Here is a 14,128-nt window from a genome sequence, read left to right on the forward strand (position 1 = left end):
AAACAAATACAGGTTAAAACACTGGACAAATTCAGTTAGCTACATACATACAGTAGCTTCTTGTCAACCCCGTTAAAACAGCATTTAAAATGAAATTTACAAACTTAATATTGAACATCTTAAATCTAACTAACATATATTAAAAAGACAGGTTAAAACATCTTATCTACAACCTCATAATCTGGTTAAAAAAAATCATTACATTTTTAGCAACCCTAAATAAAAACTTGACCTTAATAGTACCAGGGCGGGAGGGGTGGGGAGGGAAATCGATGTAGCTTCATGCTTTTTTCCCCTGTTTTGCTTTAGAATTACACACAACAGTGAGGAACAACCAAGAGAACATCATCTTGCTGAATTGTTTAGTCAATGCTTGCCAACGGTCTTTTAAAGTCCATGTTATAAAATAAAACTAGTGCCAGTGTCACTCCATTGTGGAAATACAAGACGTATATAGAGTAATCATAAGCAGTAATTCCTAGGATAGAAAAGAAATGGACTATTACTTGTCTTGCTGCTGTTTATGTGGAGATCACGGGTTATTAATTGTCTTTAAGGTTGAGGTCACAGATGAGGAGGACCTTCAATATCTACCATAGGGGTGTTCCCTGTAACCCCCTCTGGTTGATCTGGGAGGTGGCGCTTTTAGGCTGGGACGGCTTATGGCCCACTCTTCTTGTGCTAAAACAGACAAAACAAGAAGAAAAGAGATTGCTTTATTTTGGTAGGTGTGTGTGTACAAGAACAAGCTGTTCCCTATGGTGCATTTAGCAATAAAATAAAATAAAAATGAGGACAGCTTTATGATCCATTACCATGTCTTCCCTAAAATCTTATTTATAATGTCTGCTGAGGCAGCTTTCAGTAAAGACCAACAAGCCTCTTTCCCTCATTTGATGCAAAGTATGAATATCCAATTTACTGGTAACACAATCAGCCCTAGAAAACCCTTTGCTTTAAGTTTGCTGGCTCCAAACCTATTCCATAACTGAGTTTCTAACATGCTATGCTAAAGCACCAAGTGGATATCATTTTCTGCAGCTAGTACATTAACTGGATCAGGAGTTGAATCAGAAGTGGGTAACTGAAATACATTTTCTTATTCCATATTAGACTAGAAAAGAAAAGTGTAGAATCGAAACTACTTGGAACTAAGGTAGCATTAGAACAGAGTCTTCCAGAGTGTGCAGATAATTCTGAGTACACATGAAAATATATTAGTTAATATATGCATATTGATCACCCCAGTAACAAGAATATATTGATTTACTGTATTAATTGGAGCTCTCATGGCTCTTAGTGGATTTAATGTCACTGTTACAAATTTCACTAGCATGTGATATTCTCAACTTTGCTATATATAATGATGGATGACTGGTTTTCATCTACTTGTTGGCTTCCTGAAGCAGTATTGGATATCCAAACCCTGTTATGCAAACATCTCTGCTGATTTGCCCACCAACATACAAATACTGATCATCCAACAGGGCAACTAGACAGTTTCTGTCCTAAAACCAGTTGAAAGCTAGAGTGGACTGGATCCAAATAATCAGTATCATTGAAGACTGTCTGGATGGTATTGTAAGTCATACAAACAAATATTCCATTAAAAGGGCTAGGATATAGTTTGGGAATATTACCAAATGTGTTTCTTTTTCTGGGAGCCAACTTTTTCAGGTATTGAAAGAGTCCCTGATTTCAGTTCTAAGCCATGTGCTTTAAACTATGTCTCTTGAAATATTCCTCAGAGATATCACTGCAATGCATTATAGATGAGGAGCAATTATATAATTAGCAGTCAGTGAGGTGAGACATTTTTTGTTTAGTTTTCAGGCCACTGTGACCATTTCTATCAATGACCAACCCTTCACATTTTTTACAGGGAAATCTCCTTTGGTTACAACATCCTGGTGAGAACAAGGCAGCTTGTGATTAGTAAGCTAAAGAAGTAAAATATGCACAATTATATCTGCAAACCTATTCCCAAATGAATCAAATCAATGACCTAAGTTGTGCACCAGCACGAACAAACTAGCAAACTGCCTATGGTCAAGACACCAATTAGACAACAAGAGCTTGTGTGATGTCTGTTCACACGGGTCAGTGGCAAATAACAGACCTGCTAGGTCTGCTTGGAAAAGGCAGCAGATTGTGTAGGTCGTGTACAAATGTAAGGGCACTCAAGACAGATTAGTTATCCTCTAGCATGACAAAGTTTCATCAGCATTTCAAGCCAATTAAACCCATACTTTGTCATTGTGACATATTCAAGAGTTGCTGTCATTCTTCTCTTCCTCTTCCAAACTACGCTAACTCCTGCACTACTGAGATTGAGGTTTGGGAATGGGTGGGCTTAAACAACCAGATGCAATGTGGTGGTTGCTACAAACAATCACTGTGTAGCAACTCTGTCTCTTTGAAGAAGTGCTAATCAGAATGAGGACAGCATTCAAATACAGTAAGGAACAACTGGGCAGTACCCATCTTCAAACCCAATGAAGTGAGACGAGTCCCATAAAGGGGCTAGAAAAAAGAAGCACTCCAATTCAGCTCACACATTTTGAGCAGAGTATCCCCTTCACCAGAGGCAATTCTTTCCTTCCAAATGCCTATGGGTCACTTTTTAAAATCTCCTTCATTGAAAGTTTGTTTTCTTTTGGCAAATGTTTTCTATGCAGCAGATATAAAGTGGCCAGCAGACATTTGGGGGAACAGGACATGATTCTGATGAAGTGTATTCTAAAAAGGCATGAATTGTGCCAGAAAAAGGCCATTCTTAGTCTATCTTCTGTGCTCTGCTTAAGCCCAGTATAGGTAAACAGCTAAGCTCATGGTAAAACTGTTCCTGGACTATGTGATATGTGTAGGGTAGATTCTGTGTTTGAATGTTTCCCTCTAGGAAAAATATGATATGCTAACTTTTCAGGGGAGCAGGAAGCTTTTTAAGGAAGGACCATTCCATCCGCATTCTGAGGTGGTACAGCATAATACTTTTACAGTTCATGATGAACTGGTTTGTCTAAACCAGGTCTGATGGGCAAACACCCCTACAGGCTATTCCCAAATGTAGTCATAGGGCCATTTATGACATTATCTGATGTGTGGTAAACTCATGTAGCTTCCCTCAGGAAAACTGCAGGAGTCTCAATGGCATATAATGGTATGTCAAGGGTCACCAATGGAGGCAGTGGGTGCATGTGTGCCCACAGAAGCTGTCCCTGGCACCTACAGCTGAAATTTGGCTTGAAAGAAGCAAATAGGCTGCAGTGTGTGTTTGGTTGTGGTGTGCCTGTGGTACCCATGACCATTTCTTCAGTTTGTGCAAACCCCTGTAGTATGTGCTCATAGAAGAAGCACAACTTGTACTTCCTGTGTTTCCAGATTTCATTATCATCTAGTTACCCTTTGTCTCATATACGGCCTGCTTATTTTTCCAGGAAGAAACTGACTCTCTGGCCATTTCTTCATTAGCCAGATCACATCCTGAACTATCCCTTCCTCTGCTGAAAAATAAATTACTTTTAAATCGGGGGTAGGGAACTAAATCCATCCACCAAGCCAGATTCTGAACTCCTCCATGCTCCAAAGACCAGTTATCTGACATCACCCTGATGTCCAGTGATCAGCTTCAAAGTAAAGAATTGGGAGTGCACTCCTGATTCTTCAAGTTTGAGATGCAAAGAAAGAATCACTCAAAAAGCACCAACTTTGACTGCAAAGGAGGAATTGGGAGTGTATTTGAAATGTGCTCCTGATCCTTATTCCTTTTAGCCATGGCACGAGCAAATGATGCCAGGCCTGGGAAAGATGTGACTGTTTGCCCAAAATGCCCTGGAGGGCCAACCTCCAAGGCCTGGTAGGTCTAATTAGGCCTGCAGGCTGGACATTCCAACCACTGCTTTAAACCATGACTTCATATCCTGGCTTGCTTTGAAGCTATGGCAGCTACTGGGTTTGGGCTTTTCATGTAACGGAAAGCAATTGAATGCTGAATCCTGGCTTGTTTTGCTGCTTATGCAGTGGAAGGAGCAAAGCAGCAGGAAAAGGGTTGCCTGTGCTGTTGGTGGTGCATGCCACTCATGCATACAGATCTTCAGCTTAATGCTATGTATGCATGTGGCTAGTAACTCTTGCTGTTGCTCCTCAAGCTCTATCTTGAGTGTGACTAGCTGTTCTCATCAACAACTTTATGAGCACTCGGTGGTGTTGTCTCTAGATCTTTTTTTCCCTTCCACACTGTGGATAAACATTTTGAAAGATACATCTTGCCTTGATTCCTGCAAATGTTTCCTTCCTTTTGTCTTATTGTTGTAAAAATCCAATCACACCGCAATCCAATCACACCACAATCCAATCACACCATCACATAGCAGGAAATTGAGGTTGAAACAAAAGAAATGAAAATTAATCTCAAATGACTGGTATGCAAAAGGAATGTGGGCGGTTTAGCCAGTGGGCGGTTCATGGCTAGAGGCGTTTTTTTTATATACTCTTGTAGTTTTGCATTTTAAACTGTATAAAAAGCCTTTGTTCTTTCTCCCCGGGGCCGACTGAACTCAGCCCTTTGTTGCTGATGAATCTGATCATGCCGCTGTTGCAATAGCTTAGATAAATAAAATCTTTTGAACTTGTTACTGTATCAGGTCATTCTTTCTTGCATTCATTCCCGCCTGGAAACAACCCCCTTGGTTCGAAGTATTTTTGCAACAGTTCTGGCGTCCCTGGGTGGGCCCCCAAGGTCGTTCTGGGGTGATCTGCCTTCCCCGTCCTGGGGATCACGAACTCACTGCCCAGTTGTGTGGGATCCTGGATCGGTGGAGAGGCAGAGTCATCCCGAGCGATAAGTGGAGCCTACGCAGGAGGACCTGCGGTAACAACTTAAAATTGGTGAGTATAACCGTAGGAAATCGGTCAGAAAGCAAGTAGACCCGGGAGGATTGAAAGTCAGGTTGCGATTGTGTCTGGGAAAGGGAACTTGTGTGAAAGTACTTGGTGAATTTGTGTTTGGGGCCGGAAGATGAGTCTCGTGTTGTGGCTAGGGCTAACGCCTGTTGACCCCCTCACGGTGTACCACGCCTGGTCTGTATGAGCCCATCTGTCTGCTCATGTGGGTAGCGCAGTCCCTATGTGACAAACTGCTCCCGAACTGGCAGGACGTTTGGTGGTGCGTGAGTGAGTGAATGTGTTCATAAAAGTTCCACATAGTGATACTCCCTATTGTAAGTCCTCTAGCTTTGAGGCAGTAAGGGTTGTAACACTCCAGACCGGAAAATGGGACAGGCCACTTCTAAGATTGTGCCTGACACTCCCCTGGCCTGTGTCTTAGAAAATTGGTTGAAGCAAGGTGGAGGAGCTGGACTCTCTAAACCAAAACTTGTTAATTTATGTACCTCTCAGTGGCTAGTATACACCAGTAATTGGGACCCCGATGACCAATGGCCAGAGAATGGAACTTTTGATTCTAATAGATTAAAGAAACTTAGGCTCTTATTAGAAGATAATTTCCCGGGCCAGATGGACTACCTTTTTCTCTTTTACAATGGCCCCCAAAGATGTAAAATAAGACCAGAAATGAAGCAAATGGTAGCCACCACCCCTGTTGCTCCAAATACCAAAGATGCCTTATCCAGACACGAGTGAAAAGGAAGACCCTCTTGAGGTCCCTGCGACCACATCGTTCTTGTATCCCCAGTTGCCATCTAACCCCCAGCTGCCATCCAATCCCGTCGTACCCGTTACACTGACTGCACCAAATACCTTCGAGCCCTACTATCTACGTAGTCAAAGTCAGAATAATCTGTTCCAATCTTTGGACCCCGATAATATTGAATTAACTTCAGAGCGGATGAACAAGTGGGCAAACTATAGCTTCACGACCCCCCACCAACAGACTAAACAGGTTAAACAGGTTTTAGCTTCAACTAGCTTACAAATGCTACTCCGGGAGGTTCCAATATCAACTGCAGCCGGGGTAGAGACCCGCATGATGCATATCCCATTTTCCACCTCAGACTTGTTAAATTGGAAAACCCAAACCCCAAGATTTCGAGATGATCCTGAAGGGGTGTGTAGGACCTATGAGACTATTTTCTTGACCCATAGGCCAAGTTGGTCTGATATACAGGCACTCAGTACCAGTCTACTAACTGAGGCTGAGAAAGAAGAGATAGTAGGAAAGGCTGCCCCAATTTTAGCCCAGCTTCAGATGCGAGGGCCCAATGATCCCACGACTGCCCAAGTGACCGAATTGAACTTGGGGACCTTTACACAAAACCCTAACTGGAACCCCAATGATCTGAACCACGAATAGGCATTAAACAAATTTAAACAAGCCTGGCTTGAAGGGATGAAGGAGGCTGGCCAAAAACAAATAAACTGGCAAAAGGTCCAAGAGATAAAGCAAAAACCAGAGGAACACCCAGGGGATTTTTACCAACGCCTTAAGGAAGCCGTACGCGTCTGGGGAGAAATGGACCCAGACAACCCTAACAATCTAGTACTGATGAGGGGCTTCTTTAAAAGCAGTATCACAGATCCACAAATAAAATGTTTTCTTAACAACAAAGACACCTATGACCATTCCGACATGCCCCAGATTCTCACTTGGGCAACTGTGGCTTACAACAATAGAGACAAACTAAACAGGAAAAGAGAAAAGAAGAAAAAACAGTCAAAATGTTTGCTTTGGCCTTACAAGGAATGCAAACAGGGAAATTGGAGAACAGAGGAAGGGGCCGAGGAATGTCCCAGAGGGGAAGAGCAACTTACGTATGTTATGGATGTGGTCAGGAAGGACATATGAGATGAAATTGTTGGAAGGAAAAAGGTCAGGAAAGACGTGAGGAAGTCAGAAATTACCCAAATAGGGGAAGGGGGCAAGGAGCAGTAAGAACTGGACCAAGCTGTCTGGAAATGGAGGCCACAGCTTTGGTTGACTATGCACAAGATTCTCTTGATGATTGACATCATGAGGGAGAGGATGGCCCCAAATTTATTGGAGCATCATTTTTATTGTCTGGACAAGAGCCTCTTATTACATTAACGGTAAATGGGAAAAAGTATGAGTGCTTGATAGATACAGAGGCAACCCTCTCCTCATTACCTCTGATGGCAGCACCACCGACTGAGGAAAAACGTACAGTGGTTGGTATTTCAGGTCAGTCAATCCACTGCCCTGTGTCTTCGCCCCTCCAAATACAGGTCGGGCCATTGAGTGTTGAGCATTCCTTTCTATTGTTAGACTTGCCCGTTAACTTGGTAGGAAGAGATTTATTATGTAAATTGAGGGCTACAATTCATTTCAAAGAGGAAGGCCTTTTCCTCCACCTTCCTGAAGAAAATATTGCCTCTTCGATGTCATTGCTAGAAACCTCAGAGGCTTTGACTCCTATCTGTAACAAACGGCAGGAATTAATGGATTCTTTGCCTCCTTGGCTATGGGTCCACCACACCAGGTGTAAAAGAGGTCCCCAGCACCGACCAGGATGAGAAGTAGACGACTGCAGACCAGGATGAGAAGCTGCTGACGGCGGGGTAGCCAAGACCCTAGCAACTGGTGAGGGGAAGCTTCAAAAAAACTGAAGAAAAGTGGCTAGTGGAGACCGTACCGGGTCTCGGCCTGAAGACACGATTCATTAGACAATGAAAACTCTAACAATGAAGATTGTAGTATTTTGTGTGTTGTTTCCCATTGTAACTAGTCTTCTGCACTTTAATGTATTGTTTCAACTTGTAGAGCAAATGACCAGTCATACCAATCTCACCAATTGCTGGATGTGCATAGAAGGAAGCAGTTCTGTGTCTACCACCTTGACTTTTATCCCTATTCCCCTTTCAGCGTTCGAAATGATGATGGAACCCCCCCCACAATCAAATCAATGCAAGTAATGTCACCTGGAGTATGGCAGGGTTCAGATCAAACTCTGAATGGTGGGAGGTACGCCCAATAACCGGAACATGGTGTTGTACATGTAGAAAAGGGTCCCAGAAAATGAGATATGTGGGAACTTCAAAATGTACATACACTTTGGATTGGGTAGATGATCCCCTATGGGGACAGCAAGGCTTGAATTGTTCCTATTATGGAAAATGGAATGCCACCCATCTGAATGAAACTTTTTGTAATTGCACCACAGAAAATGATTTCGATATCCTATTGACACCATCGGAGGGTGGGGAATCTGAAAACCCAGGCTGCCAGTGCACAGGTTTGAACCCAAACAACTATTGGACATATTTTGCATTCTTCACTTGTAAGAGCCAAATAAAACTTCTGGTAGCCATGTCGATAGTCAAAAAAGGTTAAAATAGAAGTTTAGAAATGGCACATCCATCAAAGGATTTAAGCGGAGCTGGGTGGTAAACGGGACTTGGTATTCGGTAAATAATCCAGCTTGCCTTAAGGGCAGTGGTGCAAAATCCACTAATGTTGTCTTATGTGATTATGATGCCACCAGTTGTGCTCATTGTTGATTCCCTTCACCTTTTTCTGGAGGATGGTATGATCCCTACCGGTTTCCCGCCTATACTGATGAGAATGGTAATCATACCTGGGATAAAGGACCTTTTGGAGGGAAAACTAAGGCAGCTAAAATGGGACATTATTTTATCTGTGGAAACAGAGCTTTGAGTCTTACCAAGTGGGTGGTGGGGAACCTGCTTTGTTGCAACCCTACGGCCGCCCTTCCGCTACCACCCCTCAACACTCCGATATTTAAACCAATATATGCCAAAGTACAGAAAAGAAATATTTATGCAAGCACCCAGACTTGGGGCCAAAAGATTTGGACCCCTCGAGATCTTGTGGAGTATTATGACTCCCTAACTTGGTCTTCTATTGGCGTAAGAGGGGCTAGAACAATGACAAATTCCATTATCAGGCTACAAGCTGTGGTAGAAATTCTTGCTAATGACACAGCCCAGGCCCTCTCACTGGTAGCAGACGAGTTATCTCAACTTCGTGCAAATGTGTTACAGCAAAGACTGGGATTAGATTACTTGCTGACTGACAGGGGAGGTTTATGTAGCCTGATCGCAAACTCTTCAGATTGTTGTGTAAAGATAGATGATAATGGAAAAGTAAGTGTTGAACTAGCTCACGACATAGTCCAAGTAGCTCATGCAGGAGACCAGGTCTGGACTGGATGGAATTGGAGTTGGCTCACTAATTGGCTCCCCAATCTGACATGGTTGAAAACTCTGTTTCTATTGTAGTAATTACTGTATTACTGATCACTGTATGTTGCTTCATACAATGCTTACCAGGGTGTTGCTCTATGGCGATGTTTGCCTTTAAGAAACTTACCTCTTCAACTCCTAATGCTGAAAAATGATATTTAATGATACTAAGGGAGAAACAGCAGTATTAGTTTGTCTGAAATACTGTAAACAGTATTTGACAAAAAGGGGGGAAATGTTGTAAAAATCCAATCACACCACAATCCAATCACGCCGCAATCCAATCACACCGTCACATAGCAGGAAATTGAGGTTGAAACAAAAGAAACGAAAATTAATCTCAAATGACTGGTATGCAAAAGGAATGTGGGCGGTTTAGCCAGTGGGCGGTTCATGGCTAGAGGCATTTTTTTTATATACTCTTGTAGTTTTGCATTTTAAACTGTATAAAAAGCCTTTGTTCTTTCTCCCCGGGGCCGACTGAACTCAGCCCTTTGTTGCTGATGTATCTGATTGTGCCGCTATTGCAATAGCTTAGATAAATAAAACCTTTTGAACTTGCTACTGTATCAGGTCATTCTTTCTTGCATTCATTCCTGCCTAGAAAGAACCCCCTTATATATCACTTTTATTGCAGATTCATCTTTGTCACAACTTCCTAATCAAATAGAGGCTGTTTGTTTTCCTGACCAACCAGAACACTTTGCTTCTACTTGTTATGATTACTGTGCAATCCTATACTCAAAAGTAAATCCAATGAGCTGTATTCCCAGATAAGTGGGCATAGGATTACCATAGGCTCCCCCCACTAAACATTCTTGTATTTATTGGTTTGAGCTTTGACCTGGGGGAAAAATGGGAGAAGAGATGTGCAGGATATCAGAAAGAACTGCTTCAGACTAGAATGATTTCAGGAAGGCTGCAGAAACTGGAAAGAAAAGACTAAGGACACAAGTAATCATGGCTACAAGTTAATCAAGAGTTATGGGATTTGGTTTTAAAGCCACACATACTAAATGCATGAGCAGAACCCTTTTACTAATGTGGATGCTTCCAATTTGCTGTGTTTTCACTGAATCAATACTGCAACCCACCATTAAATGGGGAATAGGAAGTTAATTGCTATTATCGCTAGCTGCCAGCCTCCTTGGTTTGTGATCAATTGACAGTTACTTATTATTATTTCAGCAGTGTTACTTAAAATTCACATTGGCTCTTTGCCATTACTTTCACTGGGCTTTGAGTAAACTTCCTGTATGTGCTGGAAGCATTCTTTTATTGATGCATCATCTGCAGACATTTTAAGAGGATACTGTGATCATGCACTAATGTAATAAGTGCAAGAGATATGTATCTCCTGTATATGCAAAATTTGACAGCCAGACTGAAATGCCACAAATTACTCCACTTTAATTTCAATAACCTTTTTAAAAGGGATTAATTATTTAAGATATTAATTAAAAGAAATATAAATACAAAATGAGGGTTGATTGATATGTTAAAATCATCATCTGCAGTCACCCACAGATGCAGTGTGAGGTCAGATGAACTTTCTTGTTCCCCTCCCAGCTCGGAGCTTGGATCTGGAGCTGGCAAAACATTCCAGCAATTAGGCTGCATTTCCAAAGTGCAGTGCCAAAATGACAAATCTCAGCTCTTCTCTCCAGCTTGGTGCTCGAGAAGGATGGGGGAACTGCCCCGACACTTGTGCTTCAGAGATAGTCATAGGTTGAAGAAGCAGGCTGAGGCTTGTCATTTTGGCATGTTGGAACCTTTAAGAACTGCACCAGAATATGAAGGGGGAGCATGTGAGAGATCGTCTGCTGTGGCATTTAAGAAATCTGGTTGACATTCCCTGCACTTGGTACTTTTCTGCAGCTGGCTGCTGGTTATTAATGCTTGACTGCAGTGGAAAGTTTCATCATATCTGACTGGTTTATGTATTTAAATCTAAATAATATTTTAGTGTTTTTTATTCTGTTTTATATTGGTTGTTATGAAATAGAATAACATCTATTTTATGATGTTAAGCTGCTTTGCTATAAATTGGCTGAATGAGTGAATAAATGATATGTAATATGGTTAAAAGCAAAATCTATCCAGGATAGATATGAATTGATGATTGTAAAATAATAAAATGTTTTCTTTTTTAAAAATCCCAGTTATTTAATATATTTAATGCATTTTTATAAAAATAATTTGATTAATAATGAAATATGAATTTTTATACAAACATGTTAAAATCTATACTAACCATTTCACATATTATTATGTAGATGAGCCAAACCCAGGCTTCCCACATGGTATATATGCTCAACAGGAGCCAGTCATAGCTTTGCTTTCTCTCAAATGTATGCTACGCTTACTTGTCATATTCACACTATTATGAGTATGCTTAAAAATATAATGTTCGAAGTGGCCTTTACAGGTCCCGTTCCAGAAAAAGTTAGTTGTGTGCATAAGTTAGTCTGATTAAATCAATCCGAAAACTGAGTCACAATCAGTGATATCCAATTACCCAGAATAATTTCAGTGGGTCTACTTTGGATTATGACTTAGCTGGATATCCTCCAATGACCTTAATACATCTTTTGGGACAAAACAGTGGGTTTTATTTTTTTAAATAAATAATATATAAAAGGCTTTAAAACATATGTGTGTTTATATCTTAATTTTACATGAAATATATCGCCAAGGGGATTTTTTTCCTCACTTTTTTGCATTGAAATGAACATGTGATTTCCATTTACTTGATTGACACTTACCTGGAAGGAAGTCCCATTGAACTCATTGTGGCTTACTTCCAAATAGGATTACACTGTGACTATTTTAAGGAAGATTACCTACATTTGGCTGCAATTATTAACTCAGTTGAAGTAAATGGTAAAACTCACTTTAGTGGAGCACAGTGAAGTTTTTTAAAAAACACTGTCTGCATTTATTTATTACAACTTCCTTTAATTCCTGTTTTGAGATGAATTAACATTACGTTCCTTCCCTAGAGTTTGCTATAATCACATATTGTATTTCCATGTGCATTCTGATTCTAGTGAATACATATTTTGACTATAGGCCCAACTGTTCCAAAGTCTTCATTCATTATTCAAAAAACCATGATGTTTCTGGATGCCCACCATGACAGGACCAGGACCCCTCCCTCTTGGACAGTAAGCTGAATGGATGAGACTCTGTCCCTAAGATGGCTTCTTCCCCCCGCCCCAGACCTTTTTTGATCAAGATGGTGGTTCAGACTAAACTGGGAAAACAAGAAGGAAAAGCATTGTGTCTTAAGTATAAAGTCTTAAATATAATATAAACATTAACAGCCAGTCAGTCACTACCCTAAAGGGTAAAAGAGCTAGAGGTGAAAATGGATAGCTGTGTGCATATTAGGTAGCTAACTGATCAACACCAAAGACAATGTTTGATCATCTGCTTACTAATAACAGAGATGGCACCTTTCTTAATATTTAAGGGTAGGGAATTCCAAAGATTAGGTCTATTTCCTATGTTGTGCGGAATGGACCTCCTGAAAAGATGGTATCTGCAGGAGGCCCTCACCTGCAGAACGTAGTGACTGACCAGGTATATAAGGGGCAAGATCATATTTCCGGTATCCTGGTCCCAAGCTGTATAGGACTTTGTACACCAAAACTAGAACCTTCAACTTGGCCTGGTAGCTGATGGGCAGCCAGTGCTATTCTTTCAGTAGCAGGGTGACATGTTGGTGATACCTTGCCCCAGTGAGCAGTTGCGCTGCCGCATTTCACACCAGCTGCAGCTTCCAGGCCAACCTCAAGGGCAGCCCCACATAGAGAGCATTATAGTAACCCAGCCTGAAAGTTACTAGTGCATGGACAAGAGTGGTCAGGCTATCCTGGTCCAGAAACAACTGCAGCTGTCTTACCAGCTGAAGCTGGTAAAAGGCACTCCTAGCCACTGAGGTCACCTGGGCCTCTAGCGACAAAGATGGATCCAGGAGCACCACAGACTACGGACCTGCTCTTTCAGAGGGAATACGACCCGATCCAAAGCAGGCAACTATCCAGTTATCGAACTTGGGAACCATCAACCCACAGCGTCTCTGTCTTGCTAGGATTCAGACTCAGTTTATTGGCTCTCATCCAGCCCACCACCGAGTCCAGGCTTGCACAGCCTTTCCCAATTCAGATGTTATGGAGAAATAGAGCTGGGTATCATTAGGGTACATCTGACACCTCGCCCCAAATCCCTGATGACTGCTCCCAAGGGCTTCATTATTATTATTATGAACTGCCTTCAAGTCGATCCCAACTTATGGCAACCCTATCAATAGGGTTTTCATGGTAAGCGGTACTCAGAGGGGGTTTACCAATGCCTTTCTCTGAGGCTGAGAGGCAGTGACTGGCCCAAGGTCACTCGGTGAGCTTCATGGCTGTGTGGTGATTCGAACCTTGGTCTCCCAGGTCATAGTCAACACCTTAACCACTATGCCACACTGACTCTCAAGGGCTTCATATAGACGTTAAACAGCATGGGGGACAAGATGGTACCCTGCAGCACCCCACAGCACAACTGCCAGGGGTCTGAAAAACAATCACTCAATGCTATACTCTGAAAACGACCCTGGACATAGGATCAGAGCCATTTTAAAACAGTGCCTCCAATATCCATTTCACCAAGTCAGCCCAGAAGGATAACATAGTTAATGGTATCAAAAGTCACTGAGGGATCAAGTAAGAATAACAGGGTCGCAGTCCCCCTGTCCTTCTCTGAGTAAAAGTCATCCATCAGGGCAACCAAGGCTGATTCAGTCCCATAACCAGGCCTGAACCCAGATTTGAATGGTCAAAATAATCTGTTTCATCCAAGAGTACATGCAATTGCTGTGCCACAACCCTCTCAATCACCTTCCCTAATAAGGGGTATTTGTGACTGGGCAGTAGTTGTCACAAACCAATGGCTCCAGGGT

The 14,128-nt window shown here is 41.8% G+C and overlaps 1 protein-coding gene across 3 annotated transcripts in view; it reads right to left on the reverse strand.

The window, feature by feature from the left end:
• The window catches only part of KHDRBS2 (KH RNA binding domain containing, signal transduction associated 2), a 626,273-nt gene that overhangs the window by 7,992 nt on the left and 604,153 nt on the right, over positions 1 to 14,128 (reverse strand). For 2 of the 3 annotated variants that reach the window (XR_009762509.1, XR_009762510.1), the window contains exon 9: positions 507 to 681. Coding sequence is in view for 1 of the 3 variants with exons in the window: in XM_061626253.1 (XP_061482237.1) it covers positions 584 to 681 (98 nt within the window). In the remaining 2 variants the exon portion in view is untranslated. Of the gene's footprint in view, positions 1 to 123; positions 682 to 14,128 lie in introns of those variants that run through there. The other variant, XM_061626253.1, reaches the window with a different exon arrangement.

Source organism: Rhineura floridana, chromosome 4, assembly GCF_030035675.1.
Source record: "Rhineura floridana isolate rRhiFlo1 chromosome 4, rRhiFlo1.hap2, whole genome shotgun sequence".
Classification (NCBI taxonomy): Eukaryota; Metazoa; Chordata; class Lepidosauria; order Squamata; family Rhineuridae; genus Rhineura; species Rhineura floridana.